The sequence below is a fragment of the Scyliorhinus torazame genome, chromosome 2 (genome assembly GCF_047496885.1).
Source record: "Scyliorhinus torazame isolate Kashiwa2021f chromosome 2, sScyTor2.1, whole genome shotgun sequence".
NCBI classification, from domain to species: Eukaryota; Metazoa; Chordata; class Chondrichthyes; order Carcharhiniformes; family Scyliorhinidae; genus Scyliorhinus; species Scyliorhinus torazame.
The window spans coordinates 401,049,503-401,068,652 of record NC_092708.1 but is presented as its reverse complement, the minus strand read 5'-3'; the positions used below and the strand labels follow the sequence as shown (position 1 = coordinate 401,068,652).

The window sequence follows — 19,150 nt, the reverse complement described above, 5'->3', positions numbered from 1 at the left end:
TAGTTAAATAAAGGTAACTACAGGGGCATGAGGGAGGAACTGACAAAAATCGACTGGGAGCAGAGCCTAGTGGGAAAGACAGTAGAACAGCAATGGCAGGAGTTTCTGGGAGTAATTGAGGACACAGTACAGAGGTTCATCCCAAAGAAAAGAAAGGTTATCAGAGGGGGTATTAGGCAGCCATGGCTGACAAAGGAAGTTAGGGAATGCATCAAAGCAAAAGAGAAAGCCTATAATGTGGCAAAGAGTAGTGGGAAGTCAGAAGATTGGGAAGGCTACTTAAACAAACAGAGGATAACAAAGAGAGAAATAAGGAAAGAGAAGATCAAATATGAAGGTAGGCTAGCCAGTAACATTAGGAATGATAGTAAAAGTTTCTTTAAATAGATTAAAAACAAACAGGAGGCAAAAGTAGACATTGGGCCGCTCCAAAATGACGCTGGTAATCTAGTGATGGGAGACAAGGAAATAGCTGAGGAACTAAATAAGTACTTTGCATCAGTCTTCACAGTAGAAGACATGAGTAATATCCCAACAATTCCGGAGAGTCAGGGGGCAGAGTTGAATATGGTAGCCATTAAAAAGGAGAAAGTGCTAGAGAAACTAAGAAGTCTAAAAATTGATAAATCTCCGGGCCCAGATGGGCAACATCCTAGAGTTCTAAAGGAGATAGCTGAAGAAATAGTGGAGGCGTTAGTTATGATCTTTCAAAAGTCACTGGAGTCAGGGAAAGCCCCAGAGGATTGGAAAATCGCTGTTGTAACCCCCCTGTTCAAGAAGGGAACAAGGAAAAAGATGGAAAATTATAGGCCAATTAGCCTAACCTCGGTTGTTGGCAAGATTCTAGAATCCATCGCTAAGGATGAGATTTCTAAATTCTTGGAAGTGCAGGGTCAGATTAGGACAAGTCAGCATGGATTTAGTAAGGGCAGGTCGTGCCTGACAAACCTGTTAGAGTTCTTTGAAGGGATAACAAATAGGTTAGACCAAGGAGAGCCAATGGATGTTATCTATCTTGACTTCCAAAAGGCCTTTGATAAGGTGCGTCATGGGAGACTGCTGAGTAAAATAAGGGCCCATGGTATTCGAGGCAAGGTACTAACATGGATTGACGATCGGCTGTCAGGCAGAAGGCAGAGAGTTGGGATAAAAGGTTCTTTTTCTGAATGGCAACCGGTGACGAGTGGTGTCCCGCAGGGTTCAGTGTTGGGGCCACAGCTGTTCTCTTTATATGTTAACGATCTAGATGACGGGACCGGGGGCATTCTGGCTAAGTTTGCCGATGATACAAAGATAGGTGGAGGGGCAGGTAGTATGGAAGAGGTGGGGAGGCTGCAGAAAGATTTAGACAGTTTAGGAGAGTGGTCCAAGAAATGGCTGATGAAATTCAACGTGGGCAAGTGTGAGGTCTTGCACTTTGGAAAAAAGAATAGAGGCATGGACTATTTTCTAAACGGTGACAAAATTCATAATGCTGAAGTGCAAAGGGACTTGGGAGTCCTAGTCCAGGATTCTCTAAAGGTAAACTTGCAGGTTGATTCTGTAATTAAGAAAGCAAATGCAATGTTGTCATTTATCTCAAGAGGATTGGAATATAAAAGCAGGGATGTACTTTTGAAGCTTTATAAAGCATTAGTTAGGCCCCATTTAGAATACTGTGAGCAATTTTGGGCCCCACACCTCAGGAAGGACATACTGGCACTGGAGCGGGTCCAGTGGAGATTCACACGGATGATCCCAGGAATGGTAGGCCTAACATACGATGAACGTCTGAGGATCCTGGGATTATATTCATTAGAGTTTAGGAGGTTGAGGGGAGATCTAATAGAAACTTACAAGATAATGAATGGCTTAGATAGGGTGGAGGCAGGGAAGTTGTTTCCATTAGCAGGGGAGACTAGGACCCGGGGGCACAGCCTTAGAATAAAAGGGAGTCACTTTAGAACAGAGATGAGGAGAAATTTCTTCAGCCAGAGAGTGGTGGGTCTGTGGAATTCATTGCCACAGAGGGCGGTGGAGGCCGGGACGTTGAGTGTCTTTAAGACAGAAGTTGATCAATTCTTGATTTCTCGAGGAATTGAGGGCTATGGAGAGAGAGCGGGTAAATGGAGTTGAAATCAGCCATGATTGAATGGTGGAGTGGACTCGATGGGCCGCATGGCCTTACTTCCGCTCCTATGTCTTATGGTAGCACAGTGGTTAGCATAATTGCTTCACAGCTCCAGGGTCCCAGGTTTGATTCCCGGTTTCCTCTATTATGGGCCAGGGTTTAGAGAACACCAAAGTAGATCATGGAGTTCACCTGACCCACAACTTGTAATAGATTTTGGTTATGAGGAGCACAAGGGCCCACTTTAAAGGTGTGATGCAACAGAGACCGAAAGTATTTTTTAAAAAAACAATGTTTATTCTATGAATCCAGTTAACATTTAATAAACACACAGTAAACATCTTATCAACTACCAACACTGATACTCCCCCCAAAGAGACAGTATTCTATAAGTAACCCGTAGTAACTTTCCTGACAACATCCATAAGTCAAAGACCCTTTTTAACAAAGACAGTAGGTTTGCATTCCTTACAGAAACAGGTATTACTTTGAAATCATCAAGTGATCTGGAAACATTCTTTAGCAGGCAGAGAGAGAGACCAAAATACACCTCCTTGGTTGAATGCAGCTCTCCAACTGCAAACAAAACTAAAACTCAGAGCCAAAAACAGTTTCCAGCTCAAAACGAAAGTAAAAAGCAGAGCAAGAGCCCAGCTCCACCCACACACTGACATCACTGCAGCCACTTGAGAAGACAAACATTTCTTAAAGTGACAGTCCCATGACACCTCCAACAATCCCGAAAGACGTGCTATTAGGTGGTTTGGACATTCTGAATTCTCGCTATGTGTACCTGAACAGGCGCCGGAATGTGGCGACTGGGGGCTTTTCACAGCAACATCTTTGCAGTGTTAATGTAAGCCTACTTGTGACAATAAAGATTATTATTATTATACCTGGAATACTGTGAACAGTTTTGGTTCCCTTACCTAAGGAACGATATACTGACATTGGAGGCAGTCCAGGGAAGGTTTACTAGGTCGATCCCGGGTATGGAGGGATTTTAGTAAGAGGCGAGGTTGAGTAGGTCGGGCCGGTACTCATTGGAGTTTAGAAGAATGAGAGGTGATCTTATTAAGACATATTGGATTCTCAGGGGGCTGACAGGATAGATGCTGAGAGATTGTTTCCCCTTGTGAGAGAGCCTAGGACCAGAGTAAGGGGTCGCCCATTTCAGACCGAGATGAGGAATTTCTTCTCTGAGGGGAGTGAATCTGTGGAATTCTTTACCGCAGAGAGCTGTAGAGGCTGGGTCGTTAAGTCTGTTCAAGGCTGAGAGAGGCAGATTGTTAATCAGGTGAGGGAATCAAGGGTTATGGCGATAAGGAGGGGAAGTGGATCTGAGGATAATCATGCCGGATCAGTCATGATTTCATGGAATTGAGGAGCAGACTGGATGGGCTGAATGGTCTACATCTGCTCCTATATCTATGGTGTTATAGAATTCAATAAGGCAAAGTAAAAGTATCTTTTACACGTCCACTGTCCCTGGCTCCTTCACTGCAAGCAGTGTGTCCAGTTGCACCTCCTGTTAGACCGCTTGACGGCTCTGGAGCTGCGGATGGACTCACTTTGGAGCATCCGCGATGCTGAGAACGTCGTGGATAGCACATTTAGCGAGTTGGTCACACCGCAGGTGAAAGGTACTGAGGGAGATAGAAAATGGGTAACCAAAAGACAGAGCAAGAGTAGGAAGGCAGTGCAGGTGTCCTCTGCGGTCATCTCCCTGCAAAACAGATATACCGCTTTGGATACTGTTGAGGGAGATGGCTCACCAGGGGAAGGCAGCAGCAGCCAGGTTCATGGCACCGTGGCTGGCTCTGCTGCGCAGCTGGGCAGGAAGAAGAATGGCAGGGCTATAGTGATAGGGGACTCAATTGTAAGGGGAATAGACAGGCAGTTCTGCGGACGCAATCGAGACTCCAGGATGGTATGTTGCCTCCCTGGTGCAAGGGCCAAGGATGTCTCGGAGCAGCTGCAGGACATTCTGGGGGGGGGGGGGGAGGGTGAACAGCCAGCTGTCGTGGTGCACATAGGCACCAACGATATAGGTAAAAAACGGGACGAGGTCCTACAAGCTGAATTTAGGGAGCTAGGAGTTCAACTAAAAAGTAGGACCTCAAAGGTAGTAATCTCAGGATTGCTACCAGTGCCACGAGCTAGTCAGAGTAGGAATGTCAGGATAGAGAGGATGAATGCGTGGCTCGATAGATGGTGCAAGAGGGAGGGATTCAAATTCCTGGGACACTGCAACCGGTTCTGGGGGAGGTGGGACCAGTACAAACCGGACGGTCTGCACCTGGGCAGGACTGGAACCGATGTCTTGGGGGGGGCGGGGGGGGTTTGCTAGAGCTGTTGGGGAGAGTTTAAACTAATGTGGCAGGGGGATGGGAACCAATGCAGGGAGTTGGAAGGTAGTAAAACAGGGACAGAAATAAAAGGCAGTAAGGGGGAAAGTGTAAGGCAGAGAAGCCATACTCAAAAATCAAAAAGGGCGACAGTACAAGGTACAGTGACTGAGGGGAGCTCAGTGAATAGGACCAGGAATACTAAAAGAAATAGAATGGGAAGTGAAAACATTAATGGTAAGCGACGCGGCAGGTTGTTACATGAAGATATGGGTTCAACGACAAGGAAAATTAGGAGAAAGGTTAAGAGGAAATATAACTTAGGCGAGGTTACTGATCGAGGTGTTAAGATTCAGAACAGAGATAAAAAAGCCAACATAAGTGTACTTTACCTGAATGCTCGTAGTATTCGGAATAAGGTAAATGAGTTGATGGCGCAAATCATCGTGAATGACTATGATTTAGTGGCCATTACTGAAACATGGTTAAAGGATGGTCACGACTGGGAGTTAAATATCCGAGGGTATCAAACTTTTCGGAAGGACAGAGTGGATGGTAAGGGAGGTGGTGTAGCTCTGTTATTTAAGGATGACATCCGGGCAACAGTAAGGGATGACATTGGTGCTATGGATGATAAGGTTGAATCCATTTGGGTGGAAATCCGGAATAGTAAGGCGAAAAAGTCACTGATAGGAGTAATCTATAGGCCACCAAATAGTAACATTATGGTGGGGCAGGCAATAAACAAAGAAATAACAGATGCATGTAGAAATGGTACAGCAGTTATCATGGGGGATTTTAATCTACATGTTGATTGGTTTAACCAGGTCGGTCAAGGCAGCCTTGAGGAGGAGTTTATAGAATGTATCCACGATAGTTTCCTAGAACAGTATGTAATGGAACCTACGAGGGAACAAGCGGTCCTAGATCTGGTCCTGTGTAATGAGACAGGATTGATTCAGGATCTCATAGTTAGGGATCCTCTCGGAAGGAGCGATCACAATATGGTGGAATTTAAAATACAGATGGAGGGTGAGAAGGTAAAATCAAGCACTAGTGTTTTGTGCTTAAACAAAGGAGATTACAATGGGATGAGAGAAGAACTAGCTAAGGTAGACTGGGAGCAAAGACTTTATGGTGGAACAGTGGAGAACCTTCCAAGTGATTTTTCACAGTGCTCAGCAAAGGTTTCTACCAACAAAAAGGAAGGACAGTAAAAAGAGGGAAAATTGACCGTGGATATCTAAGGAAATAAGGGAGGGTATCAAATTGAAGGAAAAAACATACAAAGTAGCAAAGATCAGTGGGAGACTAGAGGACTGGGAAATCTTTAGGGGGGCAACAGAAAGTAGTAGCATGGATAGAGGATTGGTTAATTAATAGAAAGCAAAGAGTGGGGATTAATGGGTGTTTCTCTGGTTGGCAATCAGTAGCTAGTGGTGTCCCTCAGGGATCAGTGTTGGGCACACAACTGTTCACAATTTACATAGATGATTTGGAGTTGGGGACCAAGGGCAATGTGTCCAAGTTTGCAGACGACACTAAGATAAGTGGTAAAGCAAAAAGTGCAGAGGATACTGGAAGTCTGCAGAGGGATTTGGATAGGCTAAGTGAATGGGCTAGGGTCTGGCAGATGGAATACAATGTTGACAAATGTGAGGTTATCCATTTTGGTAGGAATAACAGCAAAAGGGATTATTATTTAAATTATAAAATAGTAAAACATGCTGCTGTGCAGAGAGACCTGGATGTGCTCGTGCATGAGTCGCAAAAAGTTGGTTTACAGGTGCAACAGGTGATTAAGAAGGCAAATGGAATTTTGTCCTTCATTGCTAGAGGGATGGAGTTTAAGACTAGGGAGGTTCTGCTGCAATTGTATAAGGTGTTAGTGAGGCCACACCTGGAGTATTGTGTTCAGTTTTGGTCTCCTTACTTGAGAAAGGACGTACTGGCACTGGAGGGTGTGCAGAAGAGATTCACTAGTTTAATCCCAGAGCTGAAGGGGTTGGATTACGAGGAGAGGTTGAGTAGACTGGGACTGCACTCGTTGGAATTTAGAAGGATGAGGGGGTATCTTATAGAAACATATAAGATTATGAAGGGAATAGATAGGATAGATGCGGGCAGGTTGTTTCCACTGGCGGGTGAAAGCAGAACTAGGGGGCTTAGCCTCAAAATAAGGGGAAGTAGATTTAGGACTGAGTTTAGGAGGAACTTCTTCACCCAAAGGGTTGTGAATCGATGGAATTCCTTGCCCAGTGAAGCAGTAGAGGCTCCTTCGTTAAATGTTTTTAAGATAAAGATAGATAGTTTTTTGAAGAATAAAGGGATTAAGGGTTATGGTGTTCGGGCCGGAAAGTGGAGCTGAGTCCACAAAAGATCAGCCATGATCTCATTGAATGGTGGAGCAGGATCGAGGGGCCAGATGGCCTACTCCTGCTCCTAGTTCTTATGTTCTTAACTTGATTTATTCATTGTGCAAAGTAGTGTCTGCATTTGGTGCCCTTACAATATGATGCCCAGTAATGCATTGCCTGCAGTGCATTGCCTATCACCTCTACATTGCTCTGGTAGTGTGCTTTCCTCAGTGTTATACTTTCATGTTTCTTTCTTCAGATTCAAGGCCAAGATGAGGTTGATGAACTCAGGAAGGTAATTTAATTTTCTTACATCTTCCTTCATGTGTTTAATTCAGTTTTTTCCTTTCCTACCAATTGTGTCAAGTTATGGTGCGTCGTCTCATTACTGGGATCTCACTGAAAAGGCAGGTGAAGGGAAGTCTTTCACCAACTTTCTGTTGCTGCCGTGTAATAATTGGTTTTCACTTTAACGCATCCTTCAAGCATTGGAACACTCCTATTGGGTATTTGCTGCAGGATCCATACCCTGTAGCCTCTGGGCCTGGTTCTACGGCAGTATGAAGGGAACTAGTTTGCAATTTTTATGGTAATACTGAATAGGGTTCTCTAAATCGACATTAAAAATACTGGAGTACCCTACCCAGCAAAAACAAATGTAGATGTTAGTCTTGGCAGTATTGTTGCTACACCAAACTGGAGAGGCAGTGACGCAGTGTTATTGTCGCTTGTCTAGTGATCCAGAGATCCAGGGTAATGCTCTGGGGACCCGGGTTCGAATCCCAGCACAGCAATTGGTGGAATTTAAACTGAATAACCTGGAGTTAAAAGTCAAATGGTGACCATGAAACCATTCTCAATTGTCGTTAAAAACCCATCTGGTTCACTTAATGTCCTTTCGGGAAGGAAATCTGCCAACCTTATCTGTCTGGCCTATGTGTGACAGCAGACCCACAGCAATGTAGTCAACCCTTAAATGCCCTCTGAAATGGGCAGGTAAGCCACTCAGTTGTATTCAACCGCTACAAATAGAATAAAACAGATTGAAACCGGAAGGACCACCCAGCATTGACCTAGGCATCGGAAATGACAAACTCAGCCCTGCCAACACTGCAAACCCATCCTTAGTAACATCTGGTGGCTTGTGCCAAAATTGGGGGGGCTGTCTCACAGACCAGCAATACCATGAAGTAGTCATACTCACGGAATCATACACCATCATCACTCTTCCTGTTCTACTGACAAGATAGAACTAACAGGGGTGGTGGCACAGTGATATACAGTCGGGAGGGATTGGAGTTCTCAACATTGACTCTGGACCCCGTGGCATCAGGTCAAACATGAGCACGGAAATTTCCTGCTGATTACCACAACCTCCATTGAGGAATCAGTACTCCTCCATGTTGCAACACCATTTGGAGGAAGCAGGATTTACTCTGGGTGGGGACTTCAATGTCCATCACCAAGACTGGCTAGGTAGTACTACCACAGCTGGACAGGTCCTAAAAGTCATAGCTGCTAGACTGGGACGGCGGCTGGTGGTGAGGGAACAAGAGCGAAACATATCCTCACTAACCTGCCTGCCACAGGTGCATCTGTCCATGACCATAGCGGAGGGGGTGACCACCACACATTCCTTATGGGGATGAAGTCCCATCTTCACATTGAGGGTAGCCTCCATCGTGTTGTGTGGCACTACCATCGCACTAAATGGGATAGATTCAGAACAGATCTAGCAACTCAAGACTAGGCATCCACGAAGGGCTGCCTTTAGCAGCAGCAAAATTGTACTCAGCTGCAATCTGTAACCGGCATATCCCGCACTCTACCATTACTACCAAGCCACGGCATCAACCCTGGTTCAAGGAAGAGTGCATGCCAGGAGCAGCGGCAGGCATAAAGAAAAATGAGGTGCCAACCTGGTGAAGCTACACCGGCCTGCTTGCACGCTAAACAACGTAACCAACAAGGGGGAAAATATACTTTATCCCATCCTCACCTGCAGAAACATATCCTCACTAACCTGCCTGCTGCAGATACATCTGATCGTGACAGTATCGACAGGAGTGATTACTGCACAGTCCTTGTGGAGACAAAGGATCATTAGAATTTGCTAGAATTTAATTACAAATGAAATAATTATAGATGCAGGAAAAAGGAAAGGAAAAAAGCAAATTACAGCGGATGCTGGAATCTGAAACCAAAGAGAAAATGCTGGAAATTCTCAGCAGGTCTGGCAGCATCTGTAGGGAGATAAAAGAGCGAACGTTTCGAGTCCAGGTGACCTTTGAGTCCAGATCTGGTCCAGATGCACCTGCAGCAGACTTTGACAAAGGGTCATCTGGACTCGAAACGTTCGCTCTTTTCTCTCCCTGCAGAAGTTGCCAGGCCTGCTGAAATTTTCCAACATTTTCATTTTGGTAAAAGGAAAGGAGAGATTGGTAATGGCAGAAGGAAAGGAAAGAGAGAGGATAGCAAAGGAAAAGGGAGGAAATGGAAAGGGGGAAGCTTGAGGGAGTGATGGAAAGATTGGGAACGTTATAAAGGGACAAGGAAAAAGAGAGAATTTGAAATTTTGAGCCTGGCAGCAGAAACGTCAGATGATTTTGAATTAGTTCAAAGGAGGTCTAGTTAGAGATATGAAGAGAGTTTGTCTCAGGTTAAAAAGGAAACTTATGATAGAGGAGAAGAGATAAGAAAACGTGAATGTTTTCATTGTAATAAAGTTGCACATGAAGTCGTATTGTTGGTGGCTTAAGAAAAGTGCTGGGAAGACAAACTCATTGAAACAAGATAAGCCAGTGGGGTTTATTAAAGTGGACAAAAAAACATTGTTCCAGCAGAAGAGGAACAACAGAGTGTACAGTAGTTCGGAAGGAGTATTGCCAGAAAAGGTGGTAACCCTAATTTTTTATCCGGTTTGCCACATTGCCTGTATCCCATGAGCTTTCACTTTCTTGACCAATCTGCCATGTGGGACTTTGTCGCACGCCTCCCTAAAATCCATACACACAACATCCACTGCACTACCTTCATCAACCCTTCTTAGCTCTTCCTCAAAGAATTCAATCAAGTCTGTGAGGCAAGACCTTCCTTTAACAAATCCATGCTGACTATCCCTGTCTTGTCCATGCCTTTTTGTGTGACAGTTAACCCTATCTCTCAGGATTGATTCTACTAATTTGCCCACCACTGATGTAAGACTAACCGGCCTATCATTGTTCGGCATTTCCTTCAAACCCTTTTTAAACAATGGGACCATGTTTGCATTTCTCCGGTACCTCCCATGTATCTAGTGAGGATTGGAAAATCATCCTCAGAGCATCTGCTATCTCCTCCCTGACCTCCTTCAGAAGCCTCGGAAACAATCCATCTGGCCCTGGCAACTTACCAACTTGCAAGAATTCCAATCCTTCAAGTACTTCCTCTCTCTCTATGATTATCCCATCCAGTATCTCACATTGTTCCCCCTGGACGACTATATCTGCATCATCCATTTCCTTTGTAAACACCGAAACAAAATATTCATTTAAAACCCTTCCCACAGCCTCTGCATCGACACACAAGTTCCTCTCTTCATCTCTGATAGATCAAACTTTTTCCTTAACTAACCTTTTACCATTAATATATTGGTAAACATCTTCGGGTTTTAGAACATAGAACATAGAAAAATACAGCACAGAACAAGCCCTTCGGCCCACGATGTTGTGCCGAACCTTTGTCCTAGATTAATCATAGATGACATAGAATTTACAGTGCAGAAGGAGGCCATTCGATCGATCGAGTCTGCACCGGCTCTTGGAAAGAGCACCCTACCCAAGGTCAACATATCCACCCTATCCCCATAACCCAGTAACCACACCCAACACTAAGGGCAATTTTGGACACTAAGGGCAATTTATCATGGCCAATCCACCTAACCTGCACATCTTTGGACTGTGGGAGGAAACCGGAGCACCCGGAGGAAACCCACGCGCACAGGGGCACAGACAGTGACCCAAGCCGGAATCGAACCTGAGACCTTGGAGCTGTGAAGCAATTGTGCTATCCACAATGCTACCGTGCTGCCCTTAAGAACAAATTAATCTACACTATATCATTCTACGGTAATCCATGTACCTATCCAATAGCTGCTTGAAGGTCCCTAATGTTTCCGACTCAACTACTTCCACAGGCAGTGCATTCCATGCCCCCACTACTCTCTGGGTAAAGAAACTACCTCTGACATCCCCCCTATATCTTCCACCATTCACCTTAAATTTATGTCCCCTTGTAATGGTTTGTTCCACCCGGGGAAAAAGTCTCTGACTGTCTACTCTATCTATTCCCCTGATCATCTTATAAACCTCTATCAAGTCGCCCCTCATCCTTCTCCGTTTTTAATGAGAAAAGGCCTAGCACCCTCTTTAACTTTACTTGCTGATCTTTTTTCATGCCCTCTCTTTGATTTCTTTATTTCCCTTTTGACTTTGTCCCTGAGCTTCCTATACACGTCTGGGCTATCTGCAATGTTTCGTACTTTGTGCATCCGTATAATTTATTTTTCTGTTTGACCTTACCGTGTATTCCTCTAGACAACCAGGGGGTCTAGATTTGGCAGTACCTCTATTATTTTTGGTGGGACATGTCTACTTTGTACATTCAGGATCTCTCCCTTTTAGTGCTTCCCACTAGTTTTCCACTGATTTATCCTCTAGCTCTATCCTCTATTTCCGCAAAATTTGCCCCCCTCCAGTTCAAAATCTTTCCACCTGCTTTATCGCTGATCGTTTCCATGGTGATACTGAATCTAACTGAATTGCGATCACTATCCCCGATATTGTCACCAATGTCGCTTCACCCACTTTCTCCTCTTCGTTCCCATGACTAGGTCTAGAATTGCATCTCCTCTCGTTGGGTTTGTCACTAATTGGTTGAAAACATTTTCCCGGACACGCTGCATGAATTTGTTTCCCTCAGTTCCTCTTATATTGTTTGATATTGGGATAGTTAAAGTCCCCGACTATTATTGCCCTCTTGTTCTTGCATGATGTGGAGATGCCGGCGTTGGACTGGGGTGCGCACAGTAAGAAGTCTTACAACACCAGGTTAAAGTCCAACAGGTTTGCTTCAAATCACTAGCTTTCAGAGCACTGCTCCTTCCTCAGGTGAATCATCTGAGGAAGGAGCAGTGCTCCGAAAGCTAGTGATTCAAAACAACCTAGTTGTTCTTACAGGCGGAGATTTGCCTCCATATTTGCTCTCCAATCTCCCTTTCACTATTTGGGGGTCTGTAGTACACTCCCATTAGTGTGACTGCCCTTTTTTTATTTCCAAGTTCAACCCATAAAGCCTTGTTTGTTGACCCGTTTAGTATTTCATCCCTTCTGATGGAATCCTGATATTGATGAATCCTTGTGTTTCCTCTCAATAAAAGGATCGATTCCGTGCGATAGTAAAAGTTCACTTTTGAATTTAATGTTAGGCAGTGCGGCTGACGATACACGATTTCTTATACTTCGGCCAACTGGCCAGTGCAAAACATAATAAATTTGGAAGATACTTGGAGAAGAAAGCACATTGCAGAGTAAAGGAGCATAGATCCAGGACAGGCTAGACGTGGTTAGAACAAAGGCTAACTTACTGGTGCCTCTCTTTTAGGGAGATGCTTGTCTTTAGGTTAACCCTTGCTTTGTCTCTAATTAGCTCTTTGCCTGGAGGACCCTGTCTTTGGTTTGCCCAGCTAGATGTCCGTCGATTAGCTGATGAGGTGATCAGAATAGATTGGATGGAATTTGCGGCAGTATGAACTCATTTTATTCATGTTTGTACTCTGTGTGTGCATCTTTTAAGGTATTGGAATTTAATCTCTTTAATGGTTTTGTCTGAGGAGATTGAAACTTGACTAATCTCTGTCTAGCAGGGTTTTCCTTCTCTGGCTGTTTCTGTGACTATGAATGGCATTCCAGTATCGGGTGCATACCTTTGTAAGATCAAATTAGACTCAATACACACTTCTCAGTTTTGAAGACTGCATTTCCCCAGTTCAGAAACTTACTGAGACTTTGTTCTTGCAGTCAGCATCCTTTACTAAGGTAACTGCAGCTTTTCTGATTAAAACATGATTCTTGATTGTAGCCTTTCAACAAATCCAGCAAGTATCAAAACTTAGTTCTATCACCTTCTCATAACTGGAATTGATTCTTTTTAAAAATACATTCAGAGTACTGATAGAATTCATTTTTTTCCAATTAAGGAACAATTTAGCGTGGCCAATCCACCTACACTGCAAATCTTTGGGTTGAGGGGGTGAAACCCACGCAGACACGGGGAGAATGGGAAAACTCCACACGGACAGTGACCCAAAGCCGGGATCGAACCTGGGACCTCGGTGCCGTGAGGCCGCAGTGCTAACCACTGCGCCACCGTGCTGCTCCTGGAATTGATTATTTAGCCGTTAGTGCTACTACCTTTCCTTTTTCTATCTCTCCCTCTAGCCTGCCTGAAAACTCTATATCCAGGGATATTGAGCTGCCAATTGTGCCCCTCCTTCAACCATGTTTCCGCTATAGCAATGACATCTTGCAGCCGTGTGTCTACCTGTGCCCTTAACTCATCTACCTTGTTTGTAATAGGCCTTCAACTGAAGTATAAACAGTTTAACCCCACCATTTTCCCCAGCTGGAGACTTTTTAACCCTTCTCCTGGAATTCCAAGCCACATCTTCTACACCTGGGATCCCATCTCCCTGCCACACTAGTTTAAATACTCCCTAACAGAACTAGCGAAAGCCCTCGCAAAGACAATGGTCCCAGCTCTGCCCGGGTGCAACCTGTCTGGTTTGTACAGGTCTCACCTTCCCCAGAACCGGTCCCAGTGCATCAAGAATCTGAATCCCTCCCAGCTACACCATCTCTCCAGCCATGCATTCATCTACTCTATCCTCCTATTCCTGCTCTCTCTAGCGTGTGGAGCTGGGAGTAATTCTGAGATTACTACATTTGAGGTTCTGCATTTTAATTTATCTCCTAACTTCCTGTCCTCATCCCTTAGTTTACCAATGTTGTTGGTACGAATGTGAAACACGACCACTGGCTGGTCACCTTTCCTCCCCAGAATGCCCTGCAGCCGCTCTGTGCCATCCCAGACCCTGGCACCAGGGAGGCAACATACCATCCTTGATTAACGTTTGTGGCCACAGAAGCCTCTGTCTGTGCCCCTTACTATTGAATTCCTATCACTAGAGCCCTGATACTCATTTTTCTCCCACCCGTCGGAGCAGCAGAGCCACCCACGGTGCTGTGGATTTGGATGTTGCTGCTTTCCCCGAGAGGCCATTTCCCCCAACAGTATCTAAAGCAGTATATCTATTTGTGAGGGGGGATGACCACAGGGGGCTCCTGCACTACCTTCCTGAGCCTTTTACTGTTCCTGATGGTCACCCATTCCTGTTCTGCCTGTGCAATCCTCAGTTGCAGTGTGACTACCTCGCTAAACCTGCTATCCACGACTTCCTCAGCATCGCGAATGCTCCACAGTGAGTCCACCCACAGCTCCATCTCTAAACCTGTTAACTAGAAGCTGTATTTCGACACACCTTCTGCACACATGGTCACCAGGGATGCTGGAAGCATCTAATTTCCCACATTGTGCAGGAGGAGCAAATCACTGGTCTGAGGTTTCCTGCCATGATGTCCCGCTAGATTAAGCTAGTTACTCCCTGAAAAAAGAATTACGTTAGCTTCAATCTCACTGATGAGATGGAAATTAATGCAAATGAGGGTTAATGATATCGTACTCGCCATACTTGGTCAGGATCCGTAACTCGCCATTGGGAGTGGGCTGGTTAGATAGCAAAATGATTTATGTACTGCGCTGCAATGTTCTAACACAACATACGTAAATAGATCATTCTAACTAACAGTCGCTAGGATGGACAGAAACCTGAATATTTAATTTAATTTTTAGGACTGTGAGGAAAGGATCTTCGCTCCAGGAGTGATTTCATTCACAAATAGGGGTGCAATTAATTGTTTGATATTTATTGTCACATGTACCGAAGTACAGTGAAAAGTATTTATCTGCGGCCAAGGAAAAGTATACAGTACGATACATTAAAACAAATTTATTACTAACTTTAACCTCACAAGGAAAAACAGCTTGCAACTACCAGTTAGACAATGCTTAACAATAAAATAGAGGCATAGCATCATACAGTATAGAAAAGGCCCATCGTGTCTGCGCTGGTCAAATACAAACACCTGACCATTCTAATCCCATTTCCCAGCACTTGGCCTTCTCTGTCCTAGGATTGCAAGCGGACATCTAAATACTTCACATTAAACGTGCTGAGGGTCTCTGCCTCCACCTCCCTTTCAGGCAGCGAGTTCCAGACTCCCACCCCCCTCTGAGTGAAAAGGTTTTTCCTCACATCCCCTCTAAACCTCCTGCCCCTCTCCTTAAATCTATGTCCCCTGGTCATTGACCTCTCCACCTAAGGGGAAACTTTTGTTCCTGTCTACATATGCCCCTCAGAATTGTATGCATCTCAATCATGTCCCCCCACCACAGTCTCCTCTGTTACAAGGAAAATGAAGTGCTCCGAACTGTTATCCTTTTTTCTCCACTCAAACAAAACCCATCTCAAGTCAAAATTCACTTTTAAATACAGTTAGCAAATACAGGCATATTTGCTGAATAGAGATGTCTTGGATATCCCACTTTAAGAAAGCGATATCTTTCAGGACCCAGCTTGCAGATTCTTGCCTGTCTCAAACTACTGTTTAAACAGGGCAGCACGGTAGCACAGTGGTTAGCACAATCGCTTCACAGCGCCAGGGTCCCAGGTTCAATTCCCTGCTGGGTCACTGTCTGTGCGGAGTCTGCACATCCTCCCTGTGTGTGCGTGGGTTTCCTCCGGGTGCTCCGGTTTCCTCCCACAGTCCAAAGATGTGCAGGTTAGGTGGATTAGCCATGATAAATTGCCCTTAGTGTCCAAAATTGCCCTTAGTGTTGGGTGGGGTTACTGGGTTATGGGGATAGGGTGGAGGTGTTGACCTTGGGTAGGGTGCTCTTTCCAAGAGCCGGTGCAGACTCGATGGGCCGAATGGCCCCTTTCTGCACTGTAAATTCTATGATTCTATGAAACTGCCAGCCTGCAAAATTGCTCCTGTCCTGTTCACAGGCAAATCTTTAACTCACTGTTTGGAATGAAACTGCTAGTCTGTCCACAGATAGATCTAAACTCACTGTATTGAGAGCAACTGCTTGTCTGGTCTGTCCTCAGTCTGAAACTCCGAAACCCAACTGACTGCTTCAGCCCCTGGCCCCTACCATTAGCTACATCATCTCACTAAGCTGAACACAAAACATCTACTCCCAGAGAACCCTCTTAATATAAACAAAATTCCACTAGTCCAATTTCAGCAAACAATATCTATGGCGACAATGAATTACGACCTTATTTTTGCGATGCTTTAATTTCATCTCTATCTCCAAAAAGCCCAGCTGCCTTTGTTACAGTACCCTGGGCTCGGGTGCAGTCAAATCCATCCACCATGACCCAGAGTCACAACACAATTGAATTAACCAATAATTCTTACAAAAATACCATGATTCCTGTGAAACTCATCTCCAAACTCATCTCGGCTCCTCCCTCTGCGACTGGATCCTGAACTTTCTAACCCACAGGCCACAGTCAGTAAGGATAGGCAACAACACCTCCTCCATGATCACCCTCAACACCAGTGCCCCACAAGGCTGTGTCCTCAGCCCCCTACTATATTTATACACCTATGACTGTGGCTAAATTCCCCTCCAACTCGATTTTCAAATTTGCTGATGATACCACCGTAGTGGGTCGGATCTCAAACAAGGACGAGAGAGTACAGGAATGAGATAGAGAATCTGGTGAACTGGTGCGACGACAATAATCTCTCCCTCAATGTCAACAAAACGAAGGAGATTGTCATCAACTTCAGGAAGCGTAGTGGAGAACATGCCCCTGTCTACATCAATGGAAATGAAGTAGAAAGGGTCGAGAGCTTCAAGTTTTTAGGTGTCCAGATCACCAACAGCCTGTCCTGGTCCCCCCATGCCGACACTATAGTTAAGAAAGCCAACCAACGACTCTACTTTCTCAGAAGATTAAGGAAATTTGGCATGTCAGCTACGACACTCACCAACTTCTACAGATGCACCATAGAAAGCATTCTTTCTGGTTGTATCACAGCTTGGTATGGAGCCTGCTCTGCCCAAGACCGCAGGAAAGTACAATGTGACATACTCTCTTCCACTTTCTTCCGTCAGGAAAAAGATACCAAATTTTGAGGTCATGTACCAACCGACTCAAGATCAGTTTCTTCCCTACTGCCATCAGACTTTTGAATGGACCTACCTCGTATTAAGTTAATCTTTTCTCTACACCTTGCTATAAATGTAACATATTCTGCGGTCTCGCCTTCCTTCCCTATGTATGGTTTGCATTGTAGCCACCTGAGTTGGCCAAGTCCCGATTTAAAATGGCGAACGGCAAAGGCTTTAGGGAAATTCAGTCAACACAGGCAGAAACCAGCAGGTGCACGTTTGCTGTGTTTTTAACTCTGCAAAAGCCCAGACAGCATCGATACCAGCGACCATCAGCATAATAATGTAGCAGCCATCTACATACGAATGAGCAATCCCCGGGAACAATAGCAACATTTGGGACAAACTAAACTAAGCCAGACTCCCCGGCGCCAGCAGGAGCCAACACAAAAGAGGTTAACGGACACCTCAAGACCGCCCATCGATCAGGGAACCGCTCCAGTATTGGAGAAATCGAACCAAGCGATTGGAACGAAGTCCAATCACCTAGAACCAGGTACAGGGTCCGCCCCGAAAGGCGGGAAGTCCCTGGGGACTATAAAGTTAAGCCCCCAAGTTCAAATCGCCCCTCTTCTTCCTGACCGGGTCACCCAGCAATGCAAACCAACATTGACCGTGACCGGTCCAGTGGCCGCCGAGAGATCGTAAGTCTTAAGTCAACGCTCACTACGAGATAGGCACTCAGAGCTATCAATCCGTACCAACTTCGAATCCCGCAGACTCAGAACCCAAACGAAAGGCCATTTGTTCCCCTGTCTTGGTGGGCCAGTCTGAAGCTAAGTACAGGCCTGTTAGTCGTAGAAGTAGCTTAGACGTAGAATGTGTGCATGAGTAGCGATTACTGTGTATAATAAATGTGCTTTGATTTAAATCTTACTAATCGGTGTATTGAGTTATTGGTCATTACTCGAACTTGAACCTCGTGGCGGTATCATAAAGATACCTGGCGACTCGAGAGCAAAGGTTATAAAACAGAGCCAAGTGAACCAACCAAAAGTTAGCAACAGCATTGTCTGTACAGCATGCAAGAAGCAATATTTTTCACTGTATACTAATACATGTGACAATCAAAAAGTCTTTGGCCCTTGGCTGCCCGATAATTACAGTCACCAGATTTGTAAATTTAAACACAATTATCTAATTTATTAATAACAAGAACTATAATGAAATATGCAGCAAATACGACTTGTTAATAATTATCTAATTCCTAATCCCCAACTTTAACTTTCCCTCGCCCTCTATATATACACATACATACATACACACACGCGCTTACACAGACAAACATGGGAGGAGAGGGGTGTAAAAAAAAACATGGGAGGAGAGGGGTGTAAAAAAAAAAATGATGAGTTAAAGATAAGAGTCTTTGTTTCAGACGGTTGTTTCTAGCACACTGCCCTTCAAACCAGGCTTTCAGGCCGAGATTTCTGCTTTCCAGTTGTCATGGTTTTCGCTGGAGATTTGTTTCGCTGCAGTTTTAGAAATACAGCAGCTTGCAGCCTTTCCGGAGAGAGGGCAGCTCCTTGTCTCTCAGCATTGGGCCACTGAAAATTATCCCACTTGAGTAGGGCCCAATCAACACCTATTACCGGGCAGAATACGGCCTTTGGCCAATTCATTGGCCACCAGCCAACAAATCAAACCGAATCCCACCCCATCCCTCGGGTGCCACAATGAGTTCTGTTGTCCATGAAGTATCCATGGATCAAAAATGATGACAGCAAAAATAAAGAAAGGGGAAATAAGGGAATCATCAGGAGGACCCTTACACCTTTCAAACCAGGATTTTGAAAACTACGAAAGCAGCAGTCACACTCTAACCCAGGCTTTTAAACCTTGCTGCACTAACTATATAATACAATAAATCGGAAATTCCCACATTCATCACAGCGTGCCGTTAAGGCTATCATGTTGAATCAATAATTCATGACAAGCTCATGGATGGTGAGAACCACCTTCACAAGTAATTAGATATTTATTACAAAGGGGAT

The 19,150-nt window shown here is 44.8% G+C and overlaps 1 protein-coding gene across 4 annotated transcripts in view; it reads left to right on the top strand.

The window, feature by feature from the left end:
- syne3 (spectrin repeat containing, nuclear envelope family member 3) overlaps positions 1-19,150 on the top strand; it is a 177,367-nt gene that overhangs the window by 150,021 nt on the left and 8,196 nt on the right. For 3 of the 4 annotated variants that reach the window (XM_072494475.1, XM_072494472.1, XM_072494473.1), the window contains one exon: positions 7,075-7,110. The exons of the other annotated variant lie outside the window; for it this stretch is intronic. In XM_072494475.1, coding sequence (XP_072350576.1) covers positions 7,075-7,110 — 36 coding nt within the window. The remainder of the gene's footprint in view (positions 1-7,074; positions 7,111-19,150) is intronic. 4 annotated transcript variants of the gene reach the window in all.